Source organism: Portunus trituberculatus, chromosome 37 (assembly GCF_017591435.1).
Source record: "Portunus trituberculatus isolate SZX2019 chromosome 37, ASM1759143v1, whole genome shotgun sequence".
Lineage (NCBI taxonomy): Eukaryota > Metazoa > Arthropoda > Malacostraca > Decapoda > Portunidae > Portunus > Portunus trituberculatus.
The window spans coordinates 22,318,428-22,340,927 of NC_059291.1; the positions used below are offsets into that span (position 1 = coordinate 22,318,428).

At 42.0% G+C, this 22,500-nt stretch overlaps 1 protein-coding gene across 3 annotated transcripts in view; it reads left to right on the forward strand.

Annotated features, from left to right (window-relative positions):
* LOC123514395 (high affinity cGMP-specific 3',5'-cyclic phosphodiesterase 9A-like) overlaps window positions 1-22,500 on the forward strand; it is a 459,159-nt gene that overhangs the window by 374,800 nt on the left and 61,859 nt on the right. For all 3 annotated transcript variants that reach the window (XM_045272307.1, XM_045272306.1, XM_045272305.1), the window contains 3 exons: window positions 16,982-17,094; window positions 17,494-17,644; window positions 17,831-17,920. In XM_045272307.1, the coding sequence (XP_045128242.1) occupies window positions 16,982-17,094; window positions 17,494-17,644; window positions 17,831-17,920 (354 nt within the window). The remainder of the gene's footprint in view (window positions 1-16,981; window positions 17,095-17,493; window positions 17,645-17,830; window positions 17,921-22,500) is intronic.

Sequence of the window (22,500 nt, forward strand, 5' to 3'; positions counted from 1 at the left end):
ATTCCCTGAGTATACCCCTGAGAGTGGTTGAGTGTAGGAGACGGTCAATGAGGCTGTACAAGTCATGTTGACCTTGTGGCCTAAATTTAGCAATGAGAGAACATTCCATGATAGAGTGACGCAGAGTGTGTCCCCTTGGTGCAGCACACAGCACAACACACACCAGGAGAAGCACTGATTTCCCAAAAGTATTTGTAGCCTAATCTGAGCCTCATTGCCACCCTGTCATGTGATGCAGTGTGTCTCCCATAGGTGTAAGCACAGCTCTGGGAGACACGTGCATAGTGAAGACTAGTGCTACTGCCCCTATGGCAACAAAGCTCCAACTGATCACTAATGCTACTTTGTACAAAGTCCTTAATGCTACTCTTAACATAACCCAGAGTGTACTCAGTGCCAGGGTCCACTGTGTCATCTTGTAGGGCACACTGAGCAAGGTGGTCTGCTTTTTCATTTAGCAGGATACCCACATGAGAGGGTATCCAGATGAAATGGACCGTGGCACCAGCACCTTCTAGGGCGTGGATGAGATCAAGACACTTATTAACTAGATCACAGTCCATGGGGGAGGTGGATTGAAGGGCATACAATGCAGCCTGACTGTCAATAAAGAAATATACATTCTTATGGAGAGGCGCCACAAATGGAGCGCCTCCAGTACAGCATACAGTTCTGCTCTAGTGGAAGACATGGGTGCAGGGAGCCGCCTGGAAACCTCAGTGTCAGTGTAGAGACTGGCAGAGATGTAGTCACGGATGAACAGCCCACATCCAGACCTGCTGCCATTGACTGACCCATCACAATAAACATGAATAGCCTGAACGTGTGGGTACTTGGACAATTTAGTCATGAACATGTCTTGCAGCACATGAGGGAGCCAGTCCCTCTTGGGCTGATGCAGAGTGAATATCAACACTGACACGGTGAGGGTTCCAGGCGGGTTGTAGCGGTGACATAACAACGTTAATACAAGCCTCGGCTACACCTACACTTGTCAGTACTCCCAAGATCTTCCTGAGGTATGGTGTTGTAGGAGTGCGAGGATCATGATACAGGGGGTCAGTGATCCCTTTAGAGAGTCAGAGCCCGTGCATAGCATCCGACTAATTGTGCGACAAGTAATTTCCTGTACCCTACACATAATACTCGGCAGGTGCAGTTCAGCTCTGAGGACTTCAATCCGTGCAGTCCTGGGGCATCCCAAGATTATCCGCATGGCTTCATTCTGAACAAGCTCCAGGGACGGAGTTGGGTGGCACTAAACTGTATTAAAACAGGGCGGCATAATCAATAAGGGACCGTATGACAGATATATAGAACATTCTTAGGACTGGAATGCCAGCCCCAGGCCCCTGTTTGCTAGCAGCCGAAGTGGTGCTAGCCGTGGCAGACAGAGGTCTCGAACATAGTGGACAGCTTGAAGAGACTTCCTGAAGCTCATCTGAACACCCAGGTACTTGTGTATATGTACTTTAGAGATGGGAACATTGTTTGCAGTGGGCAGCCGAGAGACCTTCCCTTTAGCTTGAAATTTTATTTCACATTCATTAATCACTAGTCCCATTTTGACACACAATGCTGCCAGTTGTGACAAAACTAACTGGAGAATCCTGGGTGTGGGGCATTGGAGGAGTATGTCATCAGCATAGATGAGGACCTGGGTGCCCTGCAGAAAGGAACAGTGCACAATTTTGCCCATTAAAACATTAAAAAGCATTGGACTAAGGACTCCACCCTGTGGTGTTCTAAGCTCAAAGACTTCCTCAGAGGAGACTACACCTTGAAATGAAACCTGTGCTGTTCTATTGTACAAATAGTCCCTGATCCATCCTAATAATCTACCTTTGACACCTTTGAGAATGAGTTCCTCTATAATAACATCTTTGTTGGCCCTGTCAAAGGCACCCTTGAGATCAACTAAAGTTCTGCAGGTAGCATCCTTATTTATGAGACTCTCAACAAAACAATGACTTGTAGAGTGACCTTTTAGGAAGCCATGTACATTGCCAGAGAGTACATGGCCCATCTTATAAGCCTGTTCAATATTATCCGTTCCATCATCTTGCACAGACCGCTGATGAGAGAAATAGGGTGGAAGGTGCCATCACCTTTGGGGATTGGGATGATGATGGCTGTTTTTCCAAGAGTGGGGAAGCTTGCCTGCAGTGAGAGACAGGTTAAATAAATCCAAGATAGGGTTGTCTACCTTTACCTCCAGGAGAGCATTGAGGATATCATAGGTGATGCCATCCTTGCCAGGAGCTGTTGACTTGCCCAACTTGACTGCCGAGAGGAGTTCGTCATGCGTGATAGGCACACAGGTGTCATCCAGCAGAGAAACACTGTGGCAAAGCAACTCCATCCTTCGTGGTCTTTGCTGATCAAGCGCCTCCTGGTGTTCCACAGGAAGGCCAGAGAAGGATGAGGCTTCCTTCCACTGCAAGACGAGTTCTCGTGCCCTGCCTGCAGGATCAGGGTCACACACCTGCCGTCTGGACTTGCCCCGGACGCTGTTGACATGGTGCCACACCTCCCGGAGGGACCGGGTCCTGCGCACCTTGTCCAGGAAGGAGACCCAGTACTTCTTCCTTTCCTGCTGCCGCAGATCCGTGAGGTGTCGAGCCACGGTAACCATGGCATCCCGTGACTCTGTGTCTGCTGGGTTGAGCTGCCAACGTCTCTGGTAGGCAGCGAGCGTCTGTTGGCAGTTCAGAATGACAGGGTCGGTAGCGTAAGTCCAGCGGCGTGGAGCATGGGCCCTTGCTGGAACCCTTGGAGTCGCGATGAATCCCTCGATGGTGTGCAGGAGTCCATCGTACAGTGCCTCTGCATCAGCAAAGGAGCCCTTCACGGCAGCGTACCACGCCACCACATGGACGACGAGGCCCGCCATCCTGGATGGTGGCACCGTCAAGCGCTTCCTGGGCACTGCCGGGCGGACTGCACCAGGAGGGTCGTTTCCAGGGCGAAGTGGTCGCTCAGCAATGACCTGACAAGATAAGTTTGGGCAGTATATGTTGGCATATTGATGAGGGCTACATAATCAAGTCTGCCTCCTTGAACATGTGTGGGTGTGTGGTCCCCAGTAAGTACAGCTGTATCTGTGGTGTCAAGGAAAGCCTTCCAGCGCACACCATTGGCATTGGTGGTGAGGTGGCTTCCTAATTCCTTATGCCTGGCATTAAGGTCACCCATGATAACACTCTGCTCTTCAAGAACATATTCAGGAAAATTTGCAATATTTAAGGCACCAGCATGAATGTACATGTTTACAAAGTAAATAATTTCACCCACAGTGTGCAAGCAAACAGTAATAAATTCAATACCCTCAGTGACCCCCATTTCCATGAAGTTAACTGGAATCCCATGTTTAATGTAAGTGGCCATTCCCCGACTACTGCCGTCACCACAACTGAGGGTGTGGGAGGCATAACCGCGCAGCTCAGGCACCCTTGGCCCTACCTCCTGTAAGGCAATAATGTCAGGCTTATGGAGAAGGACATGAGAGTGTAGGTCAGTAAAGCGGGCATGTAGACCATTGACATTCCATGTTAGGGTGCAGAAAGTCTTACCGTTCATCACGATGGTGTTGCATCTGTGTCTTCAGGCCGTCCACTTCCTGTGTCAGGCGAGACATCTGCTCCATCAGCATCTGTATGGCTGCCATCAGATGTCCCTGGTCTGGCTCAGGGCTGGCAGTCCGGGCTGGAGTTGGGCTGGAGCACCGCTTCTTCTTGCAGCTGACCAATGTCCATTCACCTGCAGCATCCTCATCACAGTCTGCCTCAGGTGACTTGCTCTCTGAGGCAGGGGAAGCAGAGGCCATCCCTGAGAGGCTCCGGGGTTGTCGTGGCTCCCTTGACTGGCTTGGTGGGGGTATCCATCCTTGGTGAGGGTGCAGCAGCAGTTGCACACTGCCCTGCAGCATTGTCCTTTTTCTTGGGTGGGTCGCACAGGCTATGCTGACACACGTCACTCTCTCCTTGGCCCTGCTGAGCACCGCTCGCTGGGGATGTGGTTGGGGCCACAGTGGAGGTCCCACTGCATACTGTGTGCTGCTGGTTCTTGAAGGTGGCAAACTCATTACTAAGACCAGAGACTGTTGCAGACAGATTGTCCACTTTGGCAGCTAGTGCGCTCACCACCGCCATTAGCTGCTGGGTGGAGTCGGTGGCAGGCAGTTCCTGAGTGATGCCTGGCTGGGGCACTGTTTTTGGAGGCACAGGGGCACTGTAGCAGCAAAGGTGGGAACACGGCAGGTGTGGTTGAAGTGCCAGTGGTGAAGCAGGAAGGCTGAGGGGCAGCAGCCGAGAAGGAGGGCTTTGTCGCCCAGGCGTTGGTCTGGGGAGGTGGAGCCTGGCGGAACACAAGCCTGGGCTGACTCACCTCATCAGTGGCAGGCTCCCTTTGGGGCCGAGGCCTGACAGTGCAGAGGGTGGAGTGGGCGTTGTGGTCACCCCCCCAATTGCAGCAGCGAGGAGAGATTTTGGTGCCCTCCTTGATCTTATCTAGGCACTGTGCTGACTTATGGGGCCCAGCACAGTATCTACAGCGAGAAGCAGACTGGCAACGCCATTCCTTGTGTCCCCAGTGACTGCAGTGGCGACATAAATCTGGTTCTGGCGTGTAACGCTCCACACGTCGTCATGCAAGGCCCAGGAGATACACCTCACTGGTAACCTTCCCTGTCATACCTCCCGACAGTTGAGGCCTTGCCATCTGTTCCACCATTATCCTCTTCAGCCATATATATATATATATATATATATATATATATATATATATATATATATATATATATATATATATATATATATATATATATATATATATATATATATATATATATATATATATATATATATATATATATATATATATATATATATATATATATATATATATATATATATATATATATATATATATATATATATATATATATATATATATATATATATATATATATATATATATATATATATATATATATATATATATATATATATATATATATATATATATATATATATATATATTGTGATGGGCACCATCTTGATCCCCTTTGGTTTATTATTTCATTATGTGCAAAGCCTATGGCCACCCATCGCGGGCCCCTCGGCTGTTATGCTGAGGAGACGACCTGCCACCCTTCTCTTTGTTTCCACCATTTTGTGTGCCTGCGAGCTTCACAGTCAGTAACCAGCTAGCCTTCAGCGGAGATAGACACGCACTCTCGTCGGTCTGGCACAGTGTTGGGGAGAGTCATGTTGCTGGGCTTCGCTTGTTACTCGCTAGTCATTGGTATGGGAGTTGTGCCCTCCTGTTGAGTAGCTGGCTTGTTACTCGGTAGACCGTGGCTGCGTAGAACAACGGGCTTGTTGTTCTAAGGACAGTGTGGCCGGTTGGGACTGCATTTCCTGTTTGCGTTCGTCTCCTCGGGTGTGGCGACACGGAGGGACGCGTTATTGTTTCGTCCCGTTGTTGCTGTTGGTGGCTGTGGTCACCAGTGTGTTTTGGTGGGCGGCTGTGTGCCCCTATCATCTGTTGTGTGGTACACCCAGCCGCCAATGAAAGTGGCGCGCATTATAAACAAACCCGTATCTCATAGCGCGGGAAGAACTGTAGCTCATTTGAAAAGAATGTGGCTAATATCTAGAAGTGGCAACATAGGCCGGCTCTTTAAACATCTATCAACCGTCACACTTCAAAAAATTATCACTCAGTTGTCACTTGCTCACGTAAGGAAGTACACTTGCTTACCCTGCCCCCGCACAGTGTGTCAGTTTTCTTCGTTCTCTTTCATATTGGTGTGGAAACTTAAGTGTCAATGGCACGTAAACATCAAATATCCCCAGTCAATATAGCCCTTATTGACTCACTCCGGAAGGGTGGTTTTGGCTCTAAGCATATTTCAAAGGAGACAGGACTCCCACTAAGAACAGTACAACGCTGGTTGAAGCGATGCAGAGACAATACCGGAAAATTAGCACCAGTGAAGAAAACTGGCCCTGGACGCAGCCGTATTTTATCAAAGAGGACACTGACACTGATTAAGCGTCAGCTAAGTGTCTCGCCATTCCTCACAGGAAGAGAAATTAAACAAAATTACCCTGATCTGCTGACACATGTCTCCATAAGGACAATACAGCGGCAGACACTGGAGGACCTCGACATGAAAAGTTACCGTGCTGCAAAGAAACCACTGCTTACACCCGCCCACAAAGCTAAAAGAGTCAGATTTGCTCAGGACCATAAAGACTGGCCATTAGAGAAGTGGAGAAGAGTAGTGTGGTCAGATGAGAGCATGTTCTATGTGACAGGAACACCACACAAAAGAGTACGCCGACCAAGAAACTCGGACAGATATGACGAACGGTACACTGTAAACGCAGTTAAGCATCCCTCCTCTGTGATGGTGTGGGGGTGTTTCAGCTACTTTGGTGTTGGCAACTTAGTTATGCTTGACAAAGGAGTGTCAATGAACACAGAAACATATCTTGACCTGCTGCATGACAATCTTGAAGAGTGCTTCGACAAGTGTAACGGTGAAACCTTCATGCAGGACGGTGCGTCATGCCATACGGCCAACATTGTAAGGGAATGGTTTGGCATGTGTGAACTTAATTATTTTGAAAGTTGGCCAGCAAACAGTCCAGACCTAAACCCGATTGAAAATGTGTGGAGTATGATGAAAAGAAGCTCCAGGATCTGGACACGAGCAGTGTAGCGAAGCTCAAGCAGGCGGTCGTGCAAGTGTGGGGAGAACTGTCACCTACATATCTGGAAAAACTAGCAGATTCTGTACCACGTCGGTTGGAATCTGTCATAAAGAGGAAGGGAAACAGCACAAAATATTAGGTAAGGTAAAGAAATTATATTTTTAATGATAGTAATAGTTGATTAAGGCAAATTTAATGGTATGCATGGTACGAAAAAACACAAAAACAACACGCGCCACTTTCATTGGCGGCCAGTGTATCAGTAGTATACTGTTTATAGTAACCAGCTAGCCTTCAGCGGAGATAGACACGCACTCTCGTCGGTCTGGCACAGTGTTAGGGAGAGTCGTGTTGCTGGGCTTCACTTGTTACTCACTAGTCATTGGTCTGGGAGTTGTGCCTTCCTGTTGAGTAGCTGGCTTGTTACTTGGTAGACCGTGGCTGTGTAGGACAACGGGCTTGTTGTCCTGAAGAAAGTGTAGTCAGTTGGGGCTGCATTTCCTGTTGTGCGTTCGTCCACTCGGGTGTGGCGACGCGGAGAGACACGCTTTGTCTCGTCCTGTTTGTTTGTTGGTGGCCGTGGTCACCAGTGTGTTTGGTGGGCGGCTGTGTGCCCCCACCATCTTTTGTATAGTTTCAGTAGTATACTGTATTGTAGTGGTAGTAGCCACGCACACTATTGAATGCTGAGAGGCTTCATGTCGGCCAGTGGTGCGTAGTTGTCGTCCGCCAGACTTGTCTGCGACGAGTATTTGGACTCGTGTAAAGCTGGTGTCACCCGTAGGTGGTGTCTGGGCTTGTGTGTACATCACCGGATGTGCTGTACACATCATATATTGCAGTAGTAGTAGGCCAGGGATGTCAGTCTGACAGGTGTTAGGAAGCACCTGTTGTAGTAGGATAGTATAGTAATATATATACTGCACGTTTTGTCCCAATCTGTGAACCCTCACAGCCTGGGTGTAAGGCGTGCGGAGAGGCATTAATACTTCATAGAGAAGTGGGTGGAATTGTCCTTGTGGGCGGTTTCTCTAAGGGGTATTAAGGCCTCGCCCTGTTACACATAACATCTACCATTTATAAATTCTACTTGCTTGGGTACAGGAGGAGAAGGAGTTGCTGAGGAGATTCCCTTACAGTGGGGGAAATTATACACTGTTGGCGACCTTGAAAGAACCTGAGGGTTACGGCGGCTGTGAGTTATAGTAGTGGGGACTCTGTGGAGTGTTTTATAATCCCCACTGTACTGATCGTAACAAAGTTGGAGATTTTGCCAGAATAACAGTCTAGTGAGCTGTAGCAGCTAACCGCAGCCGGGTGACGTACGTATACCGTAACAATATATATATATATATATATATATATATATATATATATATATATATATATATATATATATATATATATATATATATATATATATATATATATATATATATATATATATATATATATATATATATATATATATATATATATATATATATATATATATATATATATATATATATATACACACACACACACACACACACACACACACACACACACACACACATACACACGCACACACCGCATAGTGTAGTGGTTAGTACTCGTACAGCAGGATCACAACTGTGAGGCCCAAGTTTGAGTCCTTATCGCAATGAGCCAGCATTTTAATAACGTGTATATCCCTTTTCACCTACCAGCAAGTATGTACGGGATGTAATTCGATGAGTTGTGGCCTCGCTTTCCCAGTGTGTGGTGTGTTGTGGTCTCAGTCCTACCCGAAGATCGGTCTATGAGCTCTGACCTCGCTCCGTAATGGGGAAGGTTGGTTGGGTGACCAGCAGGCGACCCGAATACTAAAGTTGCAGTAGCATAGCATAGTATATAAGCAATTTGTCATTTACTGTATGGGATCCGTTGTTTGTTTATAAAAACGTTTTGCCTGTGGTAGTAATATTTATGATGCTCACATTTGCATGATTGTTTGGTGATTGCATAGGCATTGCTTCCTTTAAAATGGTGGAGGGGAACATGGAGGAATTTATTCTGAAGGAGCGAGCATAGTGAAAGAAATTTGCTGCGATTTTTTGAGGCCACATGAAGTATATGTTAGGCATACTTGTGCTACCTAATTGAAATTTAACAATATTTCTTGTGCTCTGATCTTCAGCCCATGATAACATTATTGTATTGCATAACTGAAATTATTGTGAATGTGAAAACAATGCATCACGAGTTGTCCCTCGCCATGCCATTTTTTTTTTTTTTTTATCTTCAAAGTAGCAACCTCTTTCGTATAAATTTTGTTTCTTGGTATATCATAGACACTCTACATATAATGATATATCGGTGTCAGAGATGATAAGTTTAGTAGGTGCTCAATATAGATGATAAATGTGTAAGATTTACAGATGACATTTGTTACGGAGGCGTAAGTTAACATTTATTTTTCATAATTCAGGGGATGAAAAAAAGGTTTTTTTCTCTCCCAAACCTGTAAGTGCAATTCATGCTGTATCCGTTCAATTATATTAATATTCACTAATCACTTGATATATTGATGAATTAAGGGAAAAAACGAAAACTTTTACGGAGAATTTGTGGACGACTCTACTCAATGTTTTGAATAATAGTAATTGAGTTGACTTGCATAGCTCCGCCCACCAAATAGAGTTGATCGCCCACTGGCTTCACTATCCACTGAAGAGCGGTATGCGCGACAGGCTCTTCGCTTATCTTTCCTGCATAGGCAAGAAGGCATACGTGTGCCTTGTTGGAACCCCTACCCTATTAGTTCCATAACAGTATTACAGTATTTCTATAAGTAGATATGCTGTTTGAATGACATAAAATTTGTATGTTATGCAAGGTTATTAGATTGGAGAAGACGGCAAGCTCCTTATCCCGCGGTACTAAAAATGTAAAGCCAGTAGACGGAGCTTATGAGGGTGTGGGCGGAGCTTACGATTGCAACTAATGCTAATGCTGAGGTCACACTACAGCTTTTTTTTTTTTCTACTACGGCGCCCCTGACGGTCGTACAGGCAGTTTTCTGCGATTGCATACGACTGTCGTAGCTATCAGGAGCATTTCAGTGCAAGAAGGCACAAAACGAAGGACGTACGACATCAAATTCTGATCCTAGGTGTACGATGACGTACATCATCGCACGTCATCGTACGATACCCACAACGATAACATACAACGTACCAAAAAAAATGGGAACAACCAGACTTTTCAAATTTTCTTGGCTTGTGACAATGTATGATACGCTAACGATGTCGGACGATGTCGAACGATGTAAGACGATGTCGAACGATGTAAGACGATGTCGAATGATGTAAGACGATGTCAAACGATATATAAATAAACGCATTTAACAAACGTGCGAGAACCCCCTGTATTCGCTGGAAAACACAAGGGCAGCCCCAGAATGAGCCACTGGAGGTATATACAGCGTTTTCTCATGTCACATCACCCCACAGCATCAGCATCTACACTCTTCACCATTAGGGTGCGTTATTTACACCAAGCGTATCCAATCGATTCAATTCATGAAGAATCAACACGATTCATTCGAATCGTGTTGATTCGCCACATTTGTTTTAATGTAACCGTTTACACCTTAAAACACCTTGCCATTTGTCGAGTGGTTTAAAGTTACCTACATGTCACCATGATACCCAGGTTCTAGGTGGTTACACTCAAGATGAGCTTGGGCCCTAATATGGGTACCACTATAAATAAAATTGCCTGCGCCACTAATGGGCGGAAGCTGAACAGCGCTTCCCATACACTCTTCAAGTGTGCCTACAGGCGCTATAGGCATTACCGTAAAAAAAAAAAAAAAAAAGGCAAATTGAGTCAATTCAAATCATACTGATTCATTCAGAATCAATGATTAGTTTGGACCCATTTTTTCATCAGTCAAGGCGATTCAACCGAGGAGTAAGTACTATGCTAGTGGACGTTCTAATCAATTTAGTAAGAGAATAACGTGCTATATATGATCCCAGTGATCCTGTGCTCCGAATCATGTACATGTATTGCACTGAACCATAGTTCATAGCTAGAAGGAACCGCTGCGCAGGGTTCTCAACCTTTTTAATCTTGTGTACCCCTCGAAGTCCTTCAGTATTGATCACGTACCCCTTACCCACAATGCAGCGTCTGGAAGGGTAACAATAAATGCATGGTTTATTGACTTAGTTTATTAAGTTTAAATTGTGTTATATATGTGGAGCAGACAAAATTTTTAATTAATAATAGTATTTTTCTATGAGGTAGTGTCGATAGGAACTGGTACCTCACAGGGAGACACTATATGTAACTAACATGCAATACATTTACCAAAAGGGAACTATATCAGACAATTTTTGATCATTATGGTAATGAACTAGTGTTGCTTGCAGCTAGTTGCAACTTGTAACTAGTAACAGTGATAGATAAGTCACTGTGTGTGTGAATAACATATAAAATAATAAATCAGAACAAATATTATAGGTTTACAAGGTTGTGTGGCAACTGTAATCCAAGAGAGCTTTCTCTCAAGTGATATAACTCCAAGAGTTTCCTTGTTAATGTTGTTAACGTGTTCTGGTTCTAGTGAAGGACACATCCAGTCTAGCACACGTAGGCCACATTGTATACTACAAACAAATTTGCAGCAATTCAAAACTGAAGCATTTTGAGAAACCTGCCACATACCCCCACAATTACTCTCATGTACCCCTGGGGGTACGTGTACCCCAGGTTGAGAACCCTGCCTTTATGGGGTCTGAAGGTGGATGTTCACTCTGGTGTCGGAGGCAGCCCCTCCATACTCATGTCCAATGGGCCTGCGATGTCCAGGAATGTCTCAAAGAGATCTTGCGACGACGATGGGACATCATACGCATGCCCTTCCTCTGTCCCATTGTCTTCGGTGGGTAAACTGGGGCTATTTATTTTATTTTTTTCTTTTTTAATTAGCGACAACGCACGAGCCATCACACAGGTCACGACAATTCTACTAGTGACAACGTTTTCGTGCGTAACTGTCAAACGTATGTTCAAAGACTAATCTAAACTCAGTATTTTAATGATTTTTAACTCGTTCGATGTCATACGATGTCGTTATAGCAGAACATACGACATTGTATCTCTATAATGTTATTTTACGTCATCATACGACCAATGAAATGGTTTTGCTTGTCATGACTCTTCCCGACAATCGAATGCAGCCTTCGATAGTCATAATGCTTCTACGATGTTGTATGACAACAAGGACATCTTACGACATCATATGATATCGTCACGTTAACGTATATGACTTGATTTACATCTTACAACAGGCCAAAAACCGTTAAAATGACGTCATTGGTGCTGGCGATAGGCCTCCTACGACCATCTGGGATGTCATAGTAAAAAAAGAAGCTGTACTGTGAACCCAGTATTACATCCAAAACATTGCTCTCTCCTGTGTTAAGCAAAGGGAAATTGCCACTTCTTTTTTTCATTACTAGAGAAAAGCTAAAAAGAACTGGTGGTTTGACTTATATAAACTAAATCATATACTCTAAGTATATCATGTAGACCTATTATGAACGGTGTTAATAAGAAATAGCTGCAATATCAAAAGAAATATAGTAGTCCGTTTCTTGAAGAAATTATGGAAAAAAAATTGCCTTTTTTTCGTTTATTACATGGCAACAAACAAAGAATGAAATAAAATTTCAGTGACTGATATGCTTTTTAAAATGCCCAGTATCATGAAATCACACATATTCTAAATAAGAGAGAGAGAGAGAGAGAGAGAGAGAGAGAGAGAGAGAGAGAGAGAGAGAGAGAGAGAGAGAGAGAGTATTTGAGATAATAGGTTAAGTAATTGCTATAGAGTACCAAGAAAAATCAACCTTCAGGCCAAATTTCACCTGATTTAGTTTATTTATCTTTCATTTAAATGCACATGTATATGTATATGTTTACATCTACATGCACATGTATATTTACATGTGCAGTACATGACCTTGTTAAGTCATACATTTGCCCCAAAGACAGCTTCCCACCTCTCACCCAAGTCCACCAAACTTGACAAAAGCTGGAAAACACTAGATTATCTAATTTGTATGTATGATTTACAGTCTAAATCTTCGTGCCACAGTATGCCACGACTATTGCGATTTTTTTAAGGTCACATACATATGATAAGCAGCCTCGAAATACGAACATAAGACAGAAAGTAAGGAACGTAACTCGGACGTTCCCTTGTATTTTTAATGGGCGGCTGGTAATGTTTTGAGTGTATGGGTGGGGGAGGGCGTCAGCTGACCTATACTGAACAAATTGAACAAAAGGCAATAGCGCACTGGCTTAATGTTTGTGATATCTTGCTGCCTTCTTTCATTCAACCTCCTTGATGTTATGCCCAGGTTTAAAATAAGTGCGTATGAAGAATCTCATTGTTGTTTATAGTGAATAGTGGGATGTATTGGTGTTGATGAAAAGTTCTTGTCTATTTCTTAGGAGCTATGTCAAATCTATTTGTGGTGCAAAAGAGTTCTGCCAAGGAATATTTGTGTAAGTCAGAGGCTGTGACTGCGTTTCGATGTGAGGGTGCGATTTTAATGTCGTCTCCGTAAGAAAATATGATAATTTCCTTTCCGGTTCTACTACAGTTTCGTACAATAAACTCTAGATGGTTTTGGCCACCCTTAGGTTGTTGTTCTTACTATTTACAACATTTCCAGTAAGTACATTACCTGCGGAAGTGAGCAGCACACTTACTTGCATTTGTATATAGCTGGGGTTTGTGAATAATAGCTGAATAGGATTCTTATTGTGTCTATAGTTCTTTTGTCCAATAGGGGTGGGCAAGAGTCGGTCTCTTGGAGATTAACGATTCCGACTCTAGAAGCTGGCGGAATCGGCGGAGTTGACTCCGTCTCCCCGGCGCCACACTCTTCCCAGTTCCCGCGCGTCGGGCACGGAGCGATTCCCGAGTCGTCTCCCAGCTCGTCAAGCATTTACAGGCCAGGATTAAGAGAATACAGGGTTATCCCGTTTCTGAGTAAAAATGAGCCGACTTGGCGCATGACGTCACGCAGCTGCTTCAGGCGGAGCTCATGAGTTCAGTCTGTCCTAGACCTAAGCGGAGTACAGGACAGCGCAGTAGGTGGCCGGAACTCTCTCTCTCTCTCTTTGTGTCCGGAAGAGAGAGAAACAAAATTTATCTTAACGGTAGCATATTTGAATTTCCGGCTGTGTGAGAGAGAGAGAGAGAGAGGTAGGAAGAGGACAGGCAGGGAGGGAGAGAGACGCGAGGGGCCGGTGTCGCAGTAAAAAATGTCCCGGAAGTGTCTTGCTCATCTGCGCATGCGTGGGTGTCCTATGCACTGCCAGACGCACGAGGAATCAGGACATGATTTACTTAGCATACTGCGCATGCGTGAGCAACATGTTATACTGCACCATCCTTGTATAGGGATAAATACATGTATTTCCCAAATTCTTTCGTAGTATTTACAGTCAAATAATATGTTTAAAAATGCAAAGTCGATACGATTTGAAAATGATTGGCATATAAACAGGTCATGAAATCATCATGCTTGAGATGGAAATATTTATTTATTCGTGATATTATTGATCTGTTTATATGCCAATCATTTGAATTTTCAATAAACATTTTATTTGACTGTATATACGACGAAAGAATTTGGAAAATACATGTATTTATCCCTATACATGATGGTGCAGTATGACATGTTGCTCACGCATGCGCAGTATGCTTAGTAAATCTTGACCTGTTTCCTCGTGCGTCTGGCAGTGCATAGGCCACCCACGCATGCGAAGATGAACAAGACACTTCCGAGACATTTTTTACTGCGACACCGGTCCTTTGTCAACAATACTGGAGTAAAGTTTTTGATATTGTGTGAGCACTGTTAATGTTTTAGGTAATACTGTATTTTACGGATCAATATTTACTATCATTCACATTATTGTATTACATGTTAGGACAATTAAAAGTCTTATTTTAGCTATGAATGCATATAACCGTTTCTCTGTCATCCCTTACACACACACACACACACACACAAACACATGACCGGTAGGTCAGTGGTTAGAGCGCTGGCTTCACAAGCCAGAGGACCGGGTTTCGATTCCCCGGCCGGGTGGAGATATTTGGGTGTGTCTCCTTTCACGTGTAGCCCCTGTTCACCTAGCAGTGAGTAGGTACGGGATGTAAATCGAGGAGTTGTGACCTTGTTGTCCCGGTGTGTGGTGTGTGCCTGGTCACAGGCCTATCCGAAGATCGGAAATAATGACCTCTGAGCTCGTTCCGCAGGGTAACGTCTGTTTGTCTCGTCAAAGACTGCAGCAGACCAAACAGTGAAATACACACACACACACACACATATATATATATATATATATATATATATATATATATATATATATATATATATATATATATATATATATATATATATATATATATATATATATATATATATATATATATATATATATATATATATATATATATATATATATATATATATATATATATATATATATATATATATATATATATATATATATAATATTATATATGAGAGAGAGAGAGAGAGAGAGAGAGAGAGAGAGAGAGAGAGAGAGAGAGAGAGAGTCTGTGTGTACGTGCGAGTAATGTGAGTCTGTCGTAGTTACTCTTCCTATCAACCCGTTTTCTTTTCTGGTAAACATGCTCATCCCCCCTTCCCTTCCCGTACCCCATACCCAACAAACCTCCCAGCCACCACCCACCCGCATCTCCGTGACGTCACTGGATGCGCAGAACTCGAAAAGCGGGATAACCCTGTATTCTCTTAATCCTGTTACAGGCCTTACCGACTCCACACCCACAGAGTCGCGAGAGCCTTTATAGACTCCAGAGTCGCTTCCCCGCGCGCCAAGCGTGCAGGACATACCAACACGCCTTCTCTCTTGTGTTACCACACGAATGTCATTCCACACCTAGCTCATTACATCAATATGCATTATGACTTTTGCACTCCCTCAATTATATGAAGTTATTTTTTTAATTTTCATTATTACAAATTCGTCGAGGAATATATATATATATATATATATATATATATATATATATATATATATATATATATATATATATATATATATATATATATTTGAGTGTGTTTGTGATGGTGCTTTTGTTTGTTTGTTCAAAGTTATATATATTCTCGTCAGTTTCGTCAAAATAAAAGTAATATCGTCACCTCAAGGCTCAAGCAGTATATAGTTTTACACAGATGTGACTGGAGTCGTTAAGGCGCGGAGTCGACTCCGGTGTCGGACTCTCGGAGACGACTCCAGGTCCTCGGACTCGGAGTCGGCGGAGTCGACTTCGGAGTCATTAAGCGCCCACCCCTGTTGTCCAATGACGTGCCACCACCTCTTAACACCACGAGCTGCACCAATGAGAATTTGCTATATGCATTCGTAGGCAGGGCACAACCGGGCAGACTGTCTGCTCAGTTCAGCCATGCGATCATTGACATTAGTTGTAAAGGTTGCGAAATTGATTACTGGGAAATCATCGCTCCTGCTGTCCCCATGGAGGACATTGAACTTAATATTAGACACGAGTAGAGAATGACCCACAGCCAGGACCTTCATCCTTTCGTTAAGGTATTGTGAGGAGGGGTATTGGTACAGATAAGGCATATTGTGTGAAGCTGAGAGAGCCGGTGTCCAGGGGGAGGAGGAGAGGAGCAGCCCCAAAGCTAGGAATATACGTTAGGTTAGGTTTATGTTAGGGTTAGGTTAGTGTCCTAGGGGGGGGCCTGTAGGATATGTTAGATTAGGTTAGTGTCCTAGAGGGGGAAAGATATGTTATGGCAACGTTCCCCACCAATAACAACAAAGCTCATGGCAGCTATCAACAACAGTGTAAATTATGTGTTTTCAAGCATTTTTTGTTATTTTGATAATTTCACTTCCCTTCAGCAGTTAATGTTGTTCAATTTAATGATCCCTCACTCAAAAACTGATTTCCCACAGGTTCCCCAATTATATAATATTGTTGGGGGTGAGAGGTAGGGATAAGTTGAAAAGAGTTATAACTCATGAACTATCCATTAGCAAAAGAAATGATGCAGAAAATCAATCAATTCACTCCATTCACCAGAGAAACTTAAGCAACATAAGAAACTGTACTACTGTAAAGTAATACAATCCTCCTCCTCATATGATTCCCTACACCTTTGCCTTTTAACCTTCCACAGATCAATGCCAGGACTGAGCTTGCCCTGCGCTATAATGATATCTCACCCCTGGAGAACCATCATTGCTCTGTGGCCTTCAGCGTCCTGGAACGGAACGAGTGCAATATATTTAAGTAAGAATTTCATGGCTTTTTATGCCCATAAAGCAAACCTTGCAAGATTAAAACTGAGTTTGCTCAAGATGGTTTAATATTTCATGTTCTCAAGAGTGGCCTGAGATGCATGATATCTATATAGATAATATCATACTTTGTATTTGAAATTGTAACACTTCAAAACAGTTGTTATGCAGGTTAAAATAACTTTTGGATACAGCACAATGGTATTCTGAAAATTATGGAAGTGTATGGGAAAAGTATTGATCTATTTTAATATCATATTAATTTCATGACTTCATTCAATTTTTCTTATAGCTCACATATAGGTATGGGAAATATTTGTTCTAATCAAAGATGATAGTATAAAAATTGTGGTGAACTTAAATGATATTAAACATTTCATCCATCTCTCAGGAATCTAACAGCAGACGACTACAAGAAGGTGCGGGAAGGCATAATCCGCTGCATTCTGGCCACAGATATGGCACGGCACAATGAAATCCTCTCAGACTTTAGGGACATTATACCAGAATTTGCTTTTGATAACAGAGCACATGTTAATGTGGTATGTGTCACTGCACTGGCAAAGATAACACTTGGAATATGGAATATCTGCAGTTAATGTTTTTCTAATGAAGGTCACTTTCACAGAATAAAAAGAAATCAAAGATTAATTGAATGAAAACTTAATGATGGTAAAGGTAGGAGCAGAAAGAAAACTGGCTCTTTCATAATACTTTTCCTCCATTAGCTGTCCATGGTGCTGATCAAAGTGGCTGACATCAGCAACGAGGCACGCCCACTGGACATTGCTGAGCCGTGGCTGGATTGTCTCATGCAGGTCAGCAGTGTTATGCAAGGCCCCGGATTTGGATAGTGGAAAATTTACTTAGTGTATGCATATCTTTTAGTCATCTTCTCCAAAACTAAAGCAGCATTTTTATTACTTTTATTACGTGTGTGTGTGTGTGTGTGTGTGTGTGTGTGTGTGTGTGTGTGTGTGTGTGTGTATTTACCTAGTTGTATTGTACAGGGGTCGAGCAGGGCTCAGTGTCCTGTCTCCATATCTCCATTTATCTAGTTTTTCTTTAACGTTATGCACACTATGTGCTGTAACAATTCCATTATCCAATGCATTCCATTTTTCCACCATTCTGTGTGAAAAACTGTATTTTCCAATATCCTTCACACACTGCCTTATCCCGATCTTTTCATGTCCTCTTGTCCTTCCATCTTCTTCCGTCAACAGCACCAGGTCTTCTTTGTCTATTTTTTCAATATCATTTACTATCTTATACATTGTTAATAGATCCCCGCTTTCTCTTCTATCTTGTAAGGTTGGCAGTCCCATTCCCTTCAGTTGTTCTTCATATGTGAGGTCCTTTAATTCTGGCACCATCTTAGTAGCAATCTTCTGTATCCTTTCCAATTTTCTTATATCCTTTTTAGAACTCGGAGACCACACCACTGCTGCATATTCTAGCCTTGGGCGTATCATGCTTGTGATGATTTTTTTCATCATATCTTTATCCATGTAATGAAATGCCACTCTTATATTAGACAACATCTTATATGATAATCCAAATATCTTGCTTATGTGTTTATCTGGGCTCAGATTTTCTTGTATGATCACTCCAAGATCTTTTCCTCCTTAGCGTGCATTATTTGCTCCTCCCCCATCAAATAGTTCCATGTTGGTCTTCTTTTACTCTTTCCTAGTTCCATTATGTGGCATTATTTGGCATTAAACTCCAATTTCCACTTCTTGCTCCATTCATAGATCTTGTTTAAATCTTCCTGCAACAGCAGACAGTCCTCTCTGGTTTTGATAACTCTTAGTAACTTTGCATCATCAGCAAATAAATTTATATAACTGTTTATCCCAATGTGAATGTCGTTTACATAAACTTGAAACATAATGGAGGCTAACACTGACCCTTGTGGCACTCCGCTAGTTACTTTACCCCAAGATGAGTATGTATCTCTGATCACAGTTCTCATTTCCTTATCCTTCAAATAATCTCTTGTCCATTCGAGCAAGGTTCCATGCAGTCCTCCTATGTACTCTAGTTTCCAAAGAAGTCTTCTGTGCAGGACTTTATCAAAAGCCTTTTTAATGTCCAGGTATACTGTGTCTACCCATCCATCTCTGTTTTCAAGTCCTGCAATAACTCAAGTAGAAGCTTAACAATTTTGATACACATGACCGCCCTGTCCTGAACCCAAATTGTCTGTTTGATATGACTTGCTCCTCTTCTAGAAATTTGACCCATTTTTCTTTGATGATTATTTCACATAACTTCCCTATGACACTTGTAAGTGACACTGGTCTGTAGTTTAGTGGTTCAGTTACCTTTCCTCCTTTAAATATCGGTATTTCGTTGGCTCTCTTCCCCTCTAGTGGAACTTTCCTTTCATTTATTGAATTTTTAATTATTTCCCAAATTGGGTCCAGTAATTGCTCTTTACATTCTATTAACACCCAGCCTGATACACCATCTGGCCCCATTGCTTTTCTGACTTCCAACTTATCCAGTAATCTTCCAATATCCTCTTTGTGCACTGCAATCTCCCGTAATCCTTGGCAATCCAATGTCCTATTAGGTTCTGTGAAATCATCTTCTGCAGTGAATACTGTTTTGAAGCTCTCATTCATTATTTTACACATTTCCTTCTCTGTTTGGTATGTCTTCCCTTTTTTTGTTATTTTTCCAATTGTTTCCTTATTCTTTGTTTTGCCTTTTATAAACTTGTAGAAAAGTTTGGGTTCATCTTTGCTTTTATCCACTACATCCTTCTCAAACTTTCTTTCTTCCTCTATCTTTACTCTAAAATATTAATTTCTAGTATCTTTGTACTGACGACTATTATAGTCATTTCCCTGCTTTAAGAGTTTCTTCCATGCTTTATCCTTTGCCTTTTTTGCTTCTATACATCTAGCATGTGTTTTTTCTGAACTCTATAAACAGGAACAAACTTTTTTACTCCTTCATTGTATTTCTATAAGAATATGTCGTATTTCTCTTATACAGTCTTCCTGCACATTATATTACTCCACTCAATATCAGCAAAATAACTCCTTAATTTTTCAAAATCTGCTCTAGCATAATTTAATCTCTCTCCTTTATAGTCCTCTCTGTAACTTATCTCATCTTCCTCCTGCATTGGCACCTCTAATGTCACATGATCACTTGTACTCCCATTACTTCCACTTTGTCCTCACCATATTGCACATCCTCCACACATATATTATCACTAACCATTATTAGCACTCCTCCTCCCCCTTTATCCTTTCTGTCCCTCCTCCAGGTATTATATCCCTCCTTTTTAAAGTTGACATGGATCTCTTTTTTTCAGTTTTGTTTCAATGATGCACATTTCATCCACTTTTTTCTCTTTTAAATAATCCTGAACTTTCAATATGCTTGATAACAACTCATCTATGTTAGCATAAGTCATTCTTAATTTATTGTGTCTGTGTGTATTGACCTATTTGTATTTACCTATTTGTGTATTACAGGGCCCGAGCTAAGCTCTCTGTGTCCTGTCTCCTTGTCCACTGCTGTCATATCTCTCTTTCATCTGATTGACACACACTGCATCAACGACATCACTGCTCAGTTTATTCCACTTATCAATGCTACGATGCGGGAAACTGTATTTTCCCACGTTATTTAGACAGATGTCTTTTATTAGTTTTTTTCCATATCCCCGGAGATGATTACTTGTGGTCACCTTTATCAACTCTCTGTCCAATATGTCAATCTTGTTCACCAATTTATACATAGTTATCATGTCTCCTCTTGTTCTTCTCTCTTCTAATGTGGTCAGCCCCAGTTTCCTCAGTCTTTCCTCATAGTTTAACTCCCTGAGTCCTGGTACCATTCTTGTTGCTAGCCTCTGTACCCTTTTTACCTTCTTTACATTTTTCTTCATATGCAGTGACCAGACGCAAGCTGCATATTCTAACTGGGGTCTTATTAAGGTGCATAATATCTTCTTCATCATTCCTTCATCTAGGTAGTGGAATGCAAGGCCAATATTTTGAAGCATGTTATATGTTTTCCAAAATATCTTGTTAATGTGTTTCTCCGGTGACAAAGTGTTTTGCACGGTTACTCCTAAGTCTTTCTCCTCATTGGTCTCTTTAATTTTCTCATCACCCAGCCTGTAATCCCTGTTTGGTCTGTATCTACTTCTTTCCATTTTCATAACATGGGTCTTGTCTATATTAAATTCCATCTGCCACTCCTTACTCCACTCATATATTTTATCAAGATCTTCCTGTAACTTGTTACAATCTTCCACATTCTTTACTCTCCTCATAATTTTAGTATCGTCCCAAACATGTTCATGTAACTGTCAATTCCTACTGGCATATCATTAACATAAATCAAAAACATGATGGGACCAAGCACTGACCCTTGTGGAACTCCACTGGTTACCTTCTTCCACTCGGACTTCCTTCCTCTCACCACTGTTCTCATTTCTCTTCCCACTAAGTAATTTTCCATCCATTTTGCTAGTTTATCATTTACTCCTCCAATCTTCTTTAGTTTCCACATCAGTCTATTGTGTGGTACTTTATCAAAGGCCTTTCTCAAGTCCAGGTAGATAGCATCCACCCATCCCTCTCTATGTTGTAGTATGTCAGTCACTCTTGAATAAAAACATAATAAATTGGATACACGATCTTCCTTTTCTGAAACCAAACTGCCTTTCACTCAGAATGTTTTCACTTTCTAGATACTCACTCCACTTAGCTTTAATTACTTCTTCACATACCTTGCACAATATACTAGTCAACGATATTGGTCTGTAATTTAACGGTTCCATTCTACTACCATTCTTATATATAGGTTCAATGTCAGCTCTTTTCCACTCTTTCAGGACTATTCCTGTTCGTATGGAGGTTTTCCACAATATCAAATATTGGGTTCAACAGTTGATCCTTACAATCTTTTAGCAACCTCCCAGATATGCCATCAGGCCCCATTGATTTATTAATATCCAAATTGCTTATAATTTTCCTTACATCTTCTTAGTAACCATGATGTCTTGCATTTGCTTTATTTCTGTAGGCCTTTCTCCTATAAAATGCTCCTCCTTTGTAAACACTTTGCAAAAGTTGTCGTTCAAAATTTCAGCTATATCTCTGGCATCCTCATATACTTCTTCCCATTTTTTTATCTTTTCTATTGCCTCCCTTTTATTTAGTTTTCCATTTATGAATTTGTAAAACATTTTAGGGTCACTATCACAGTTTTCCACCACTCTCTGTTCATATTCCTTTTGTGCTGTTCTCCTTACTTCAACATATCTATTCCTTGCTGTTTTGTAGACTTTTCTTGATAATACATCACTGTTTTTCTTAAGTTTCTTCCATGCCTTTTCTTTGTTCTTTTTTGCTTCTTCACAATT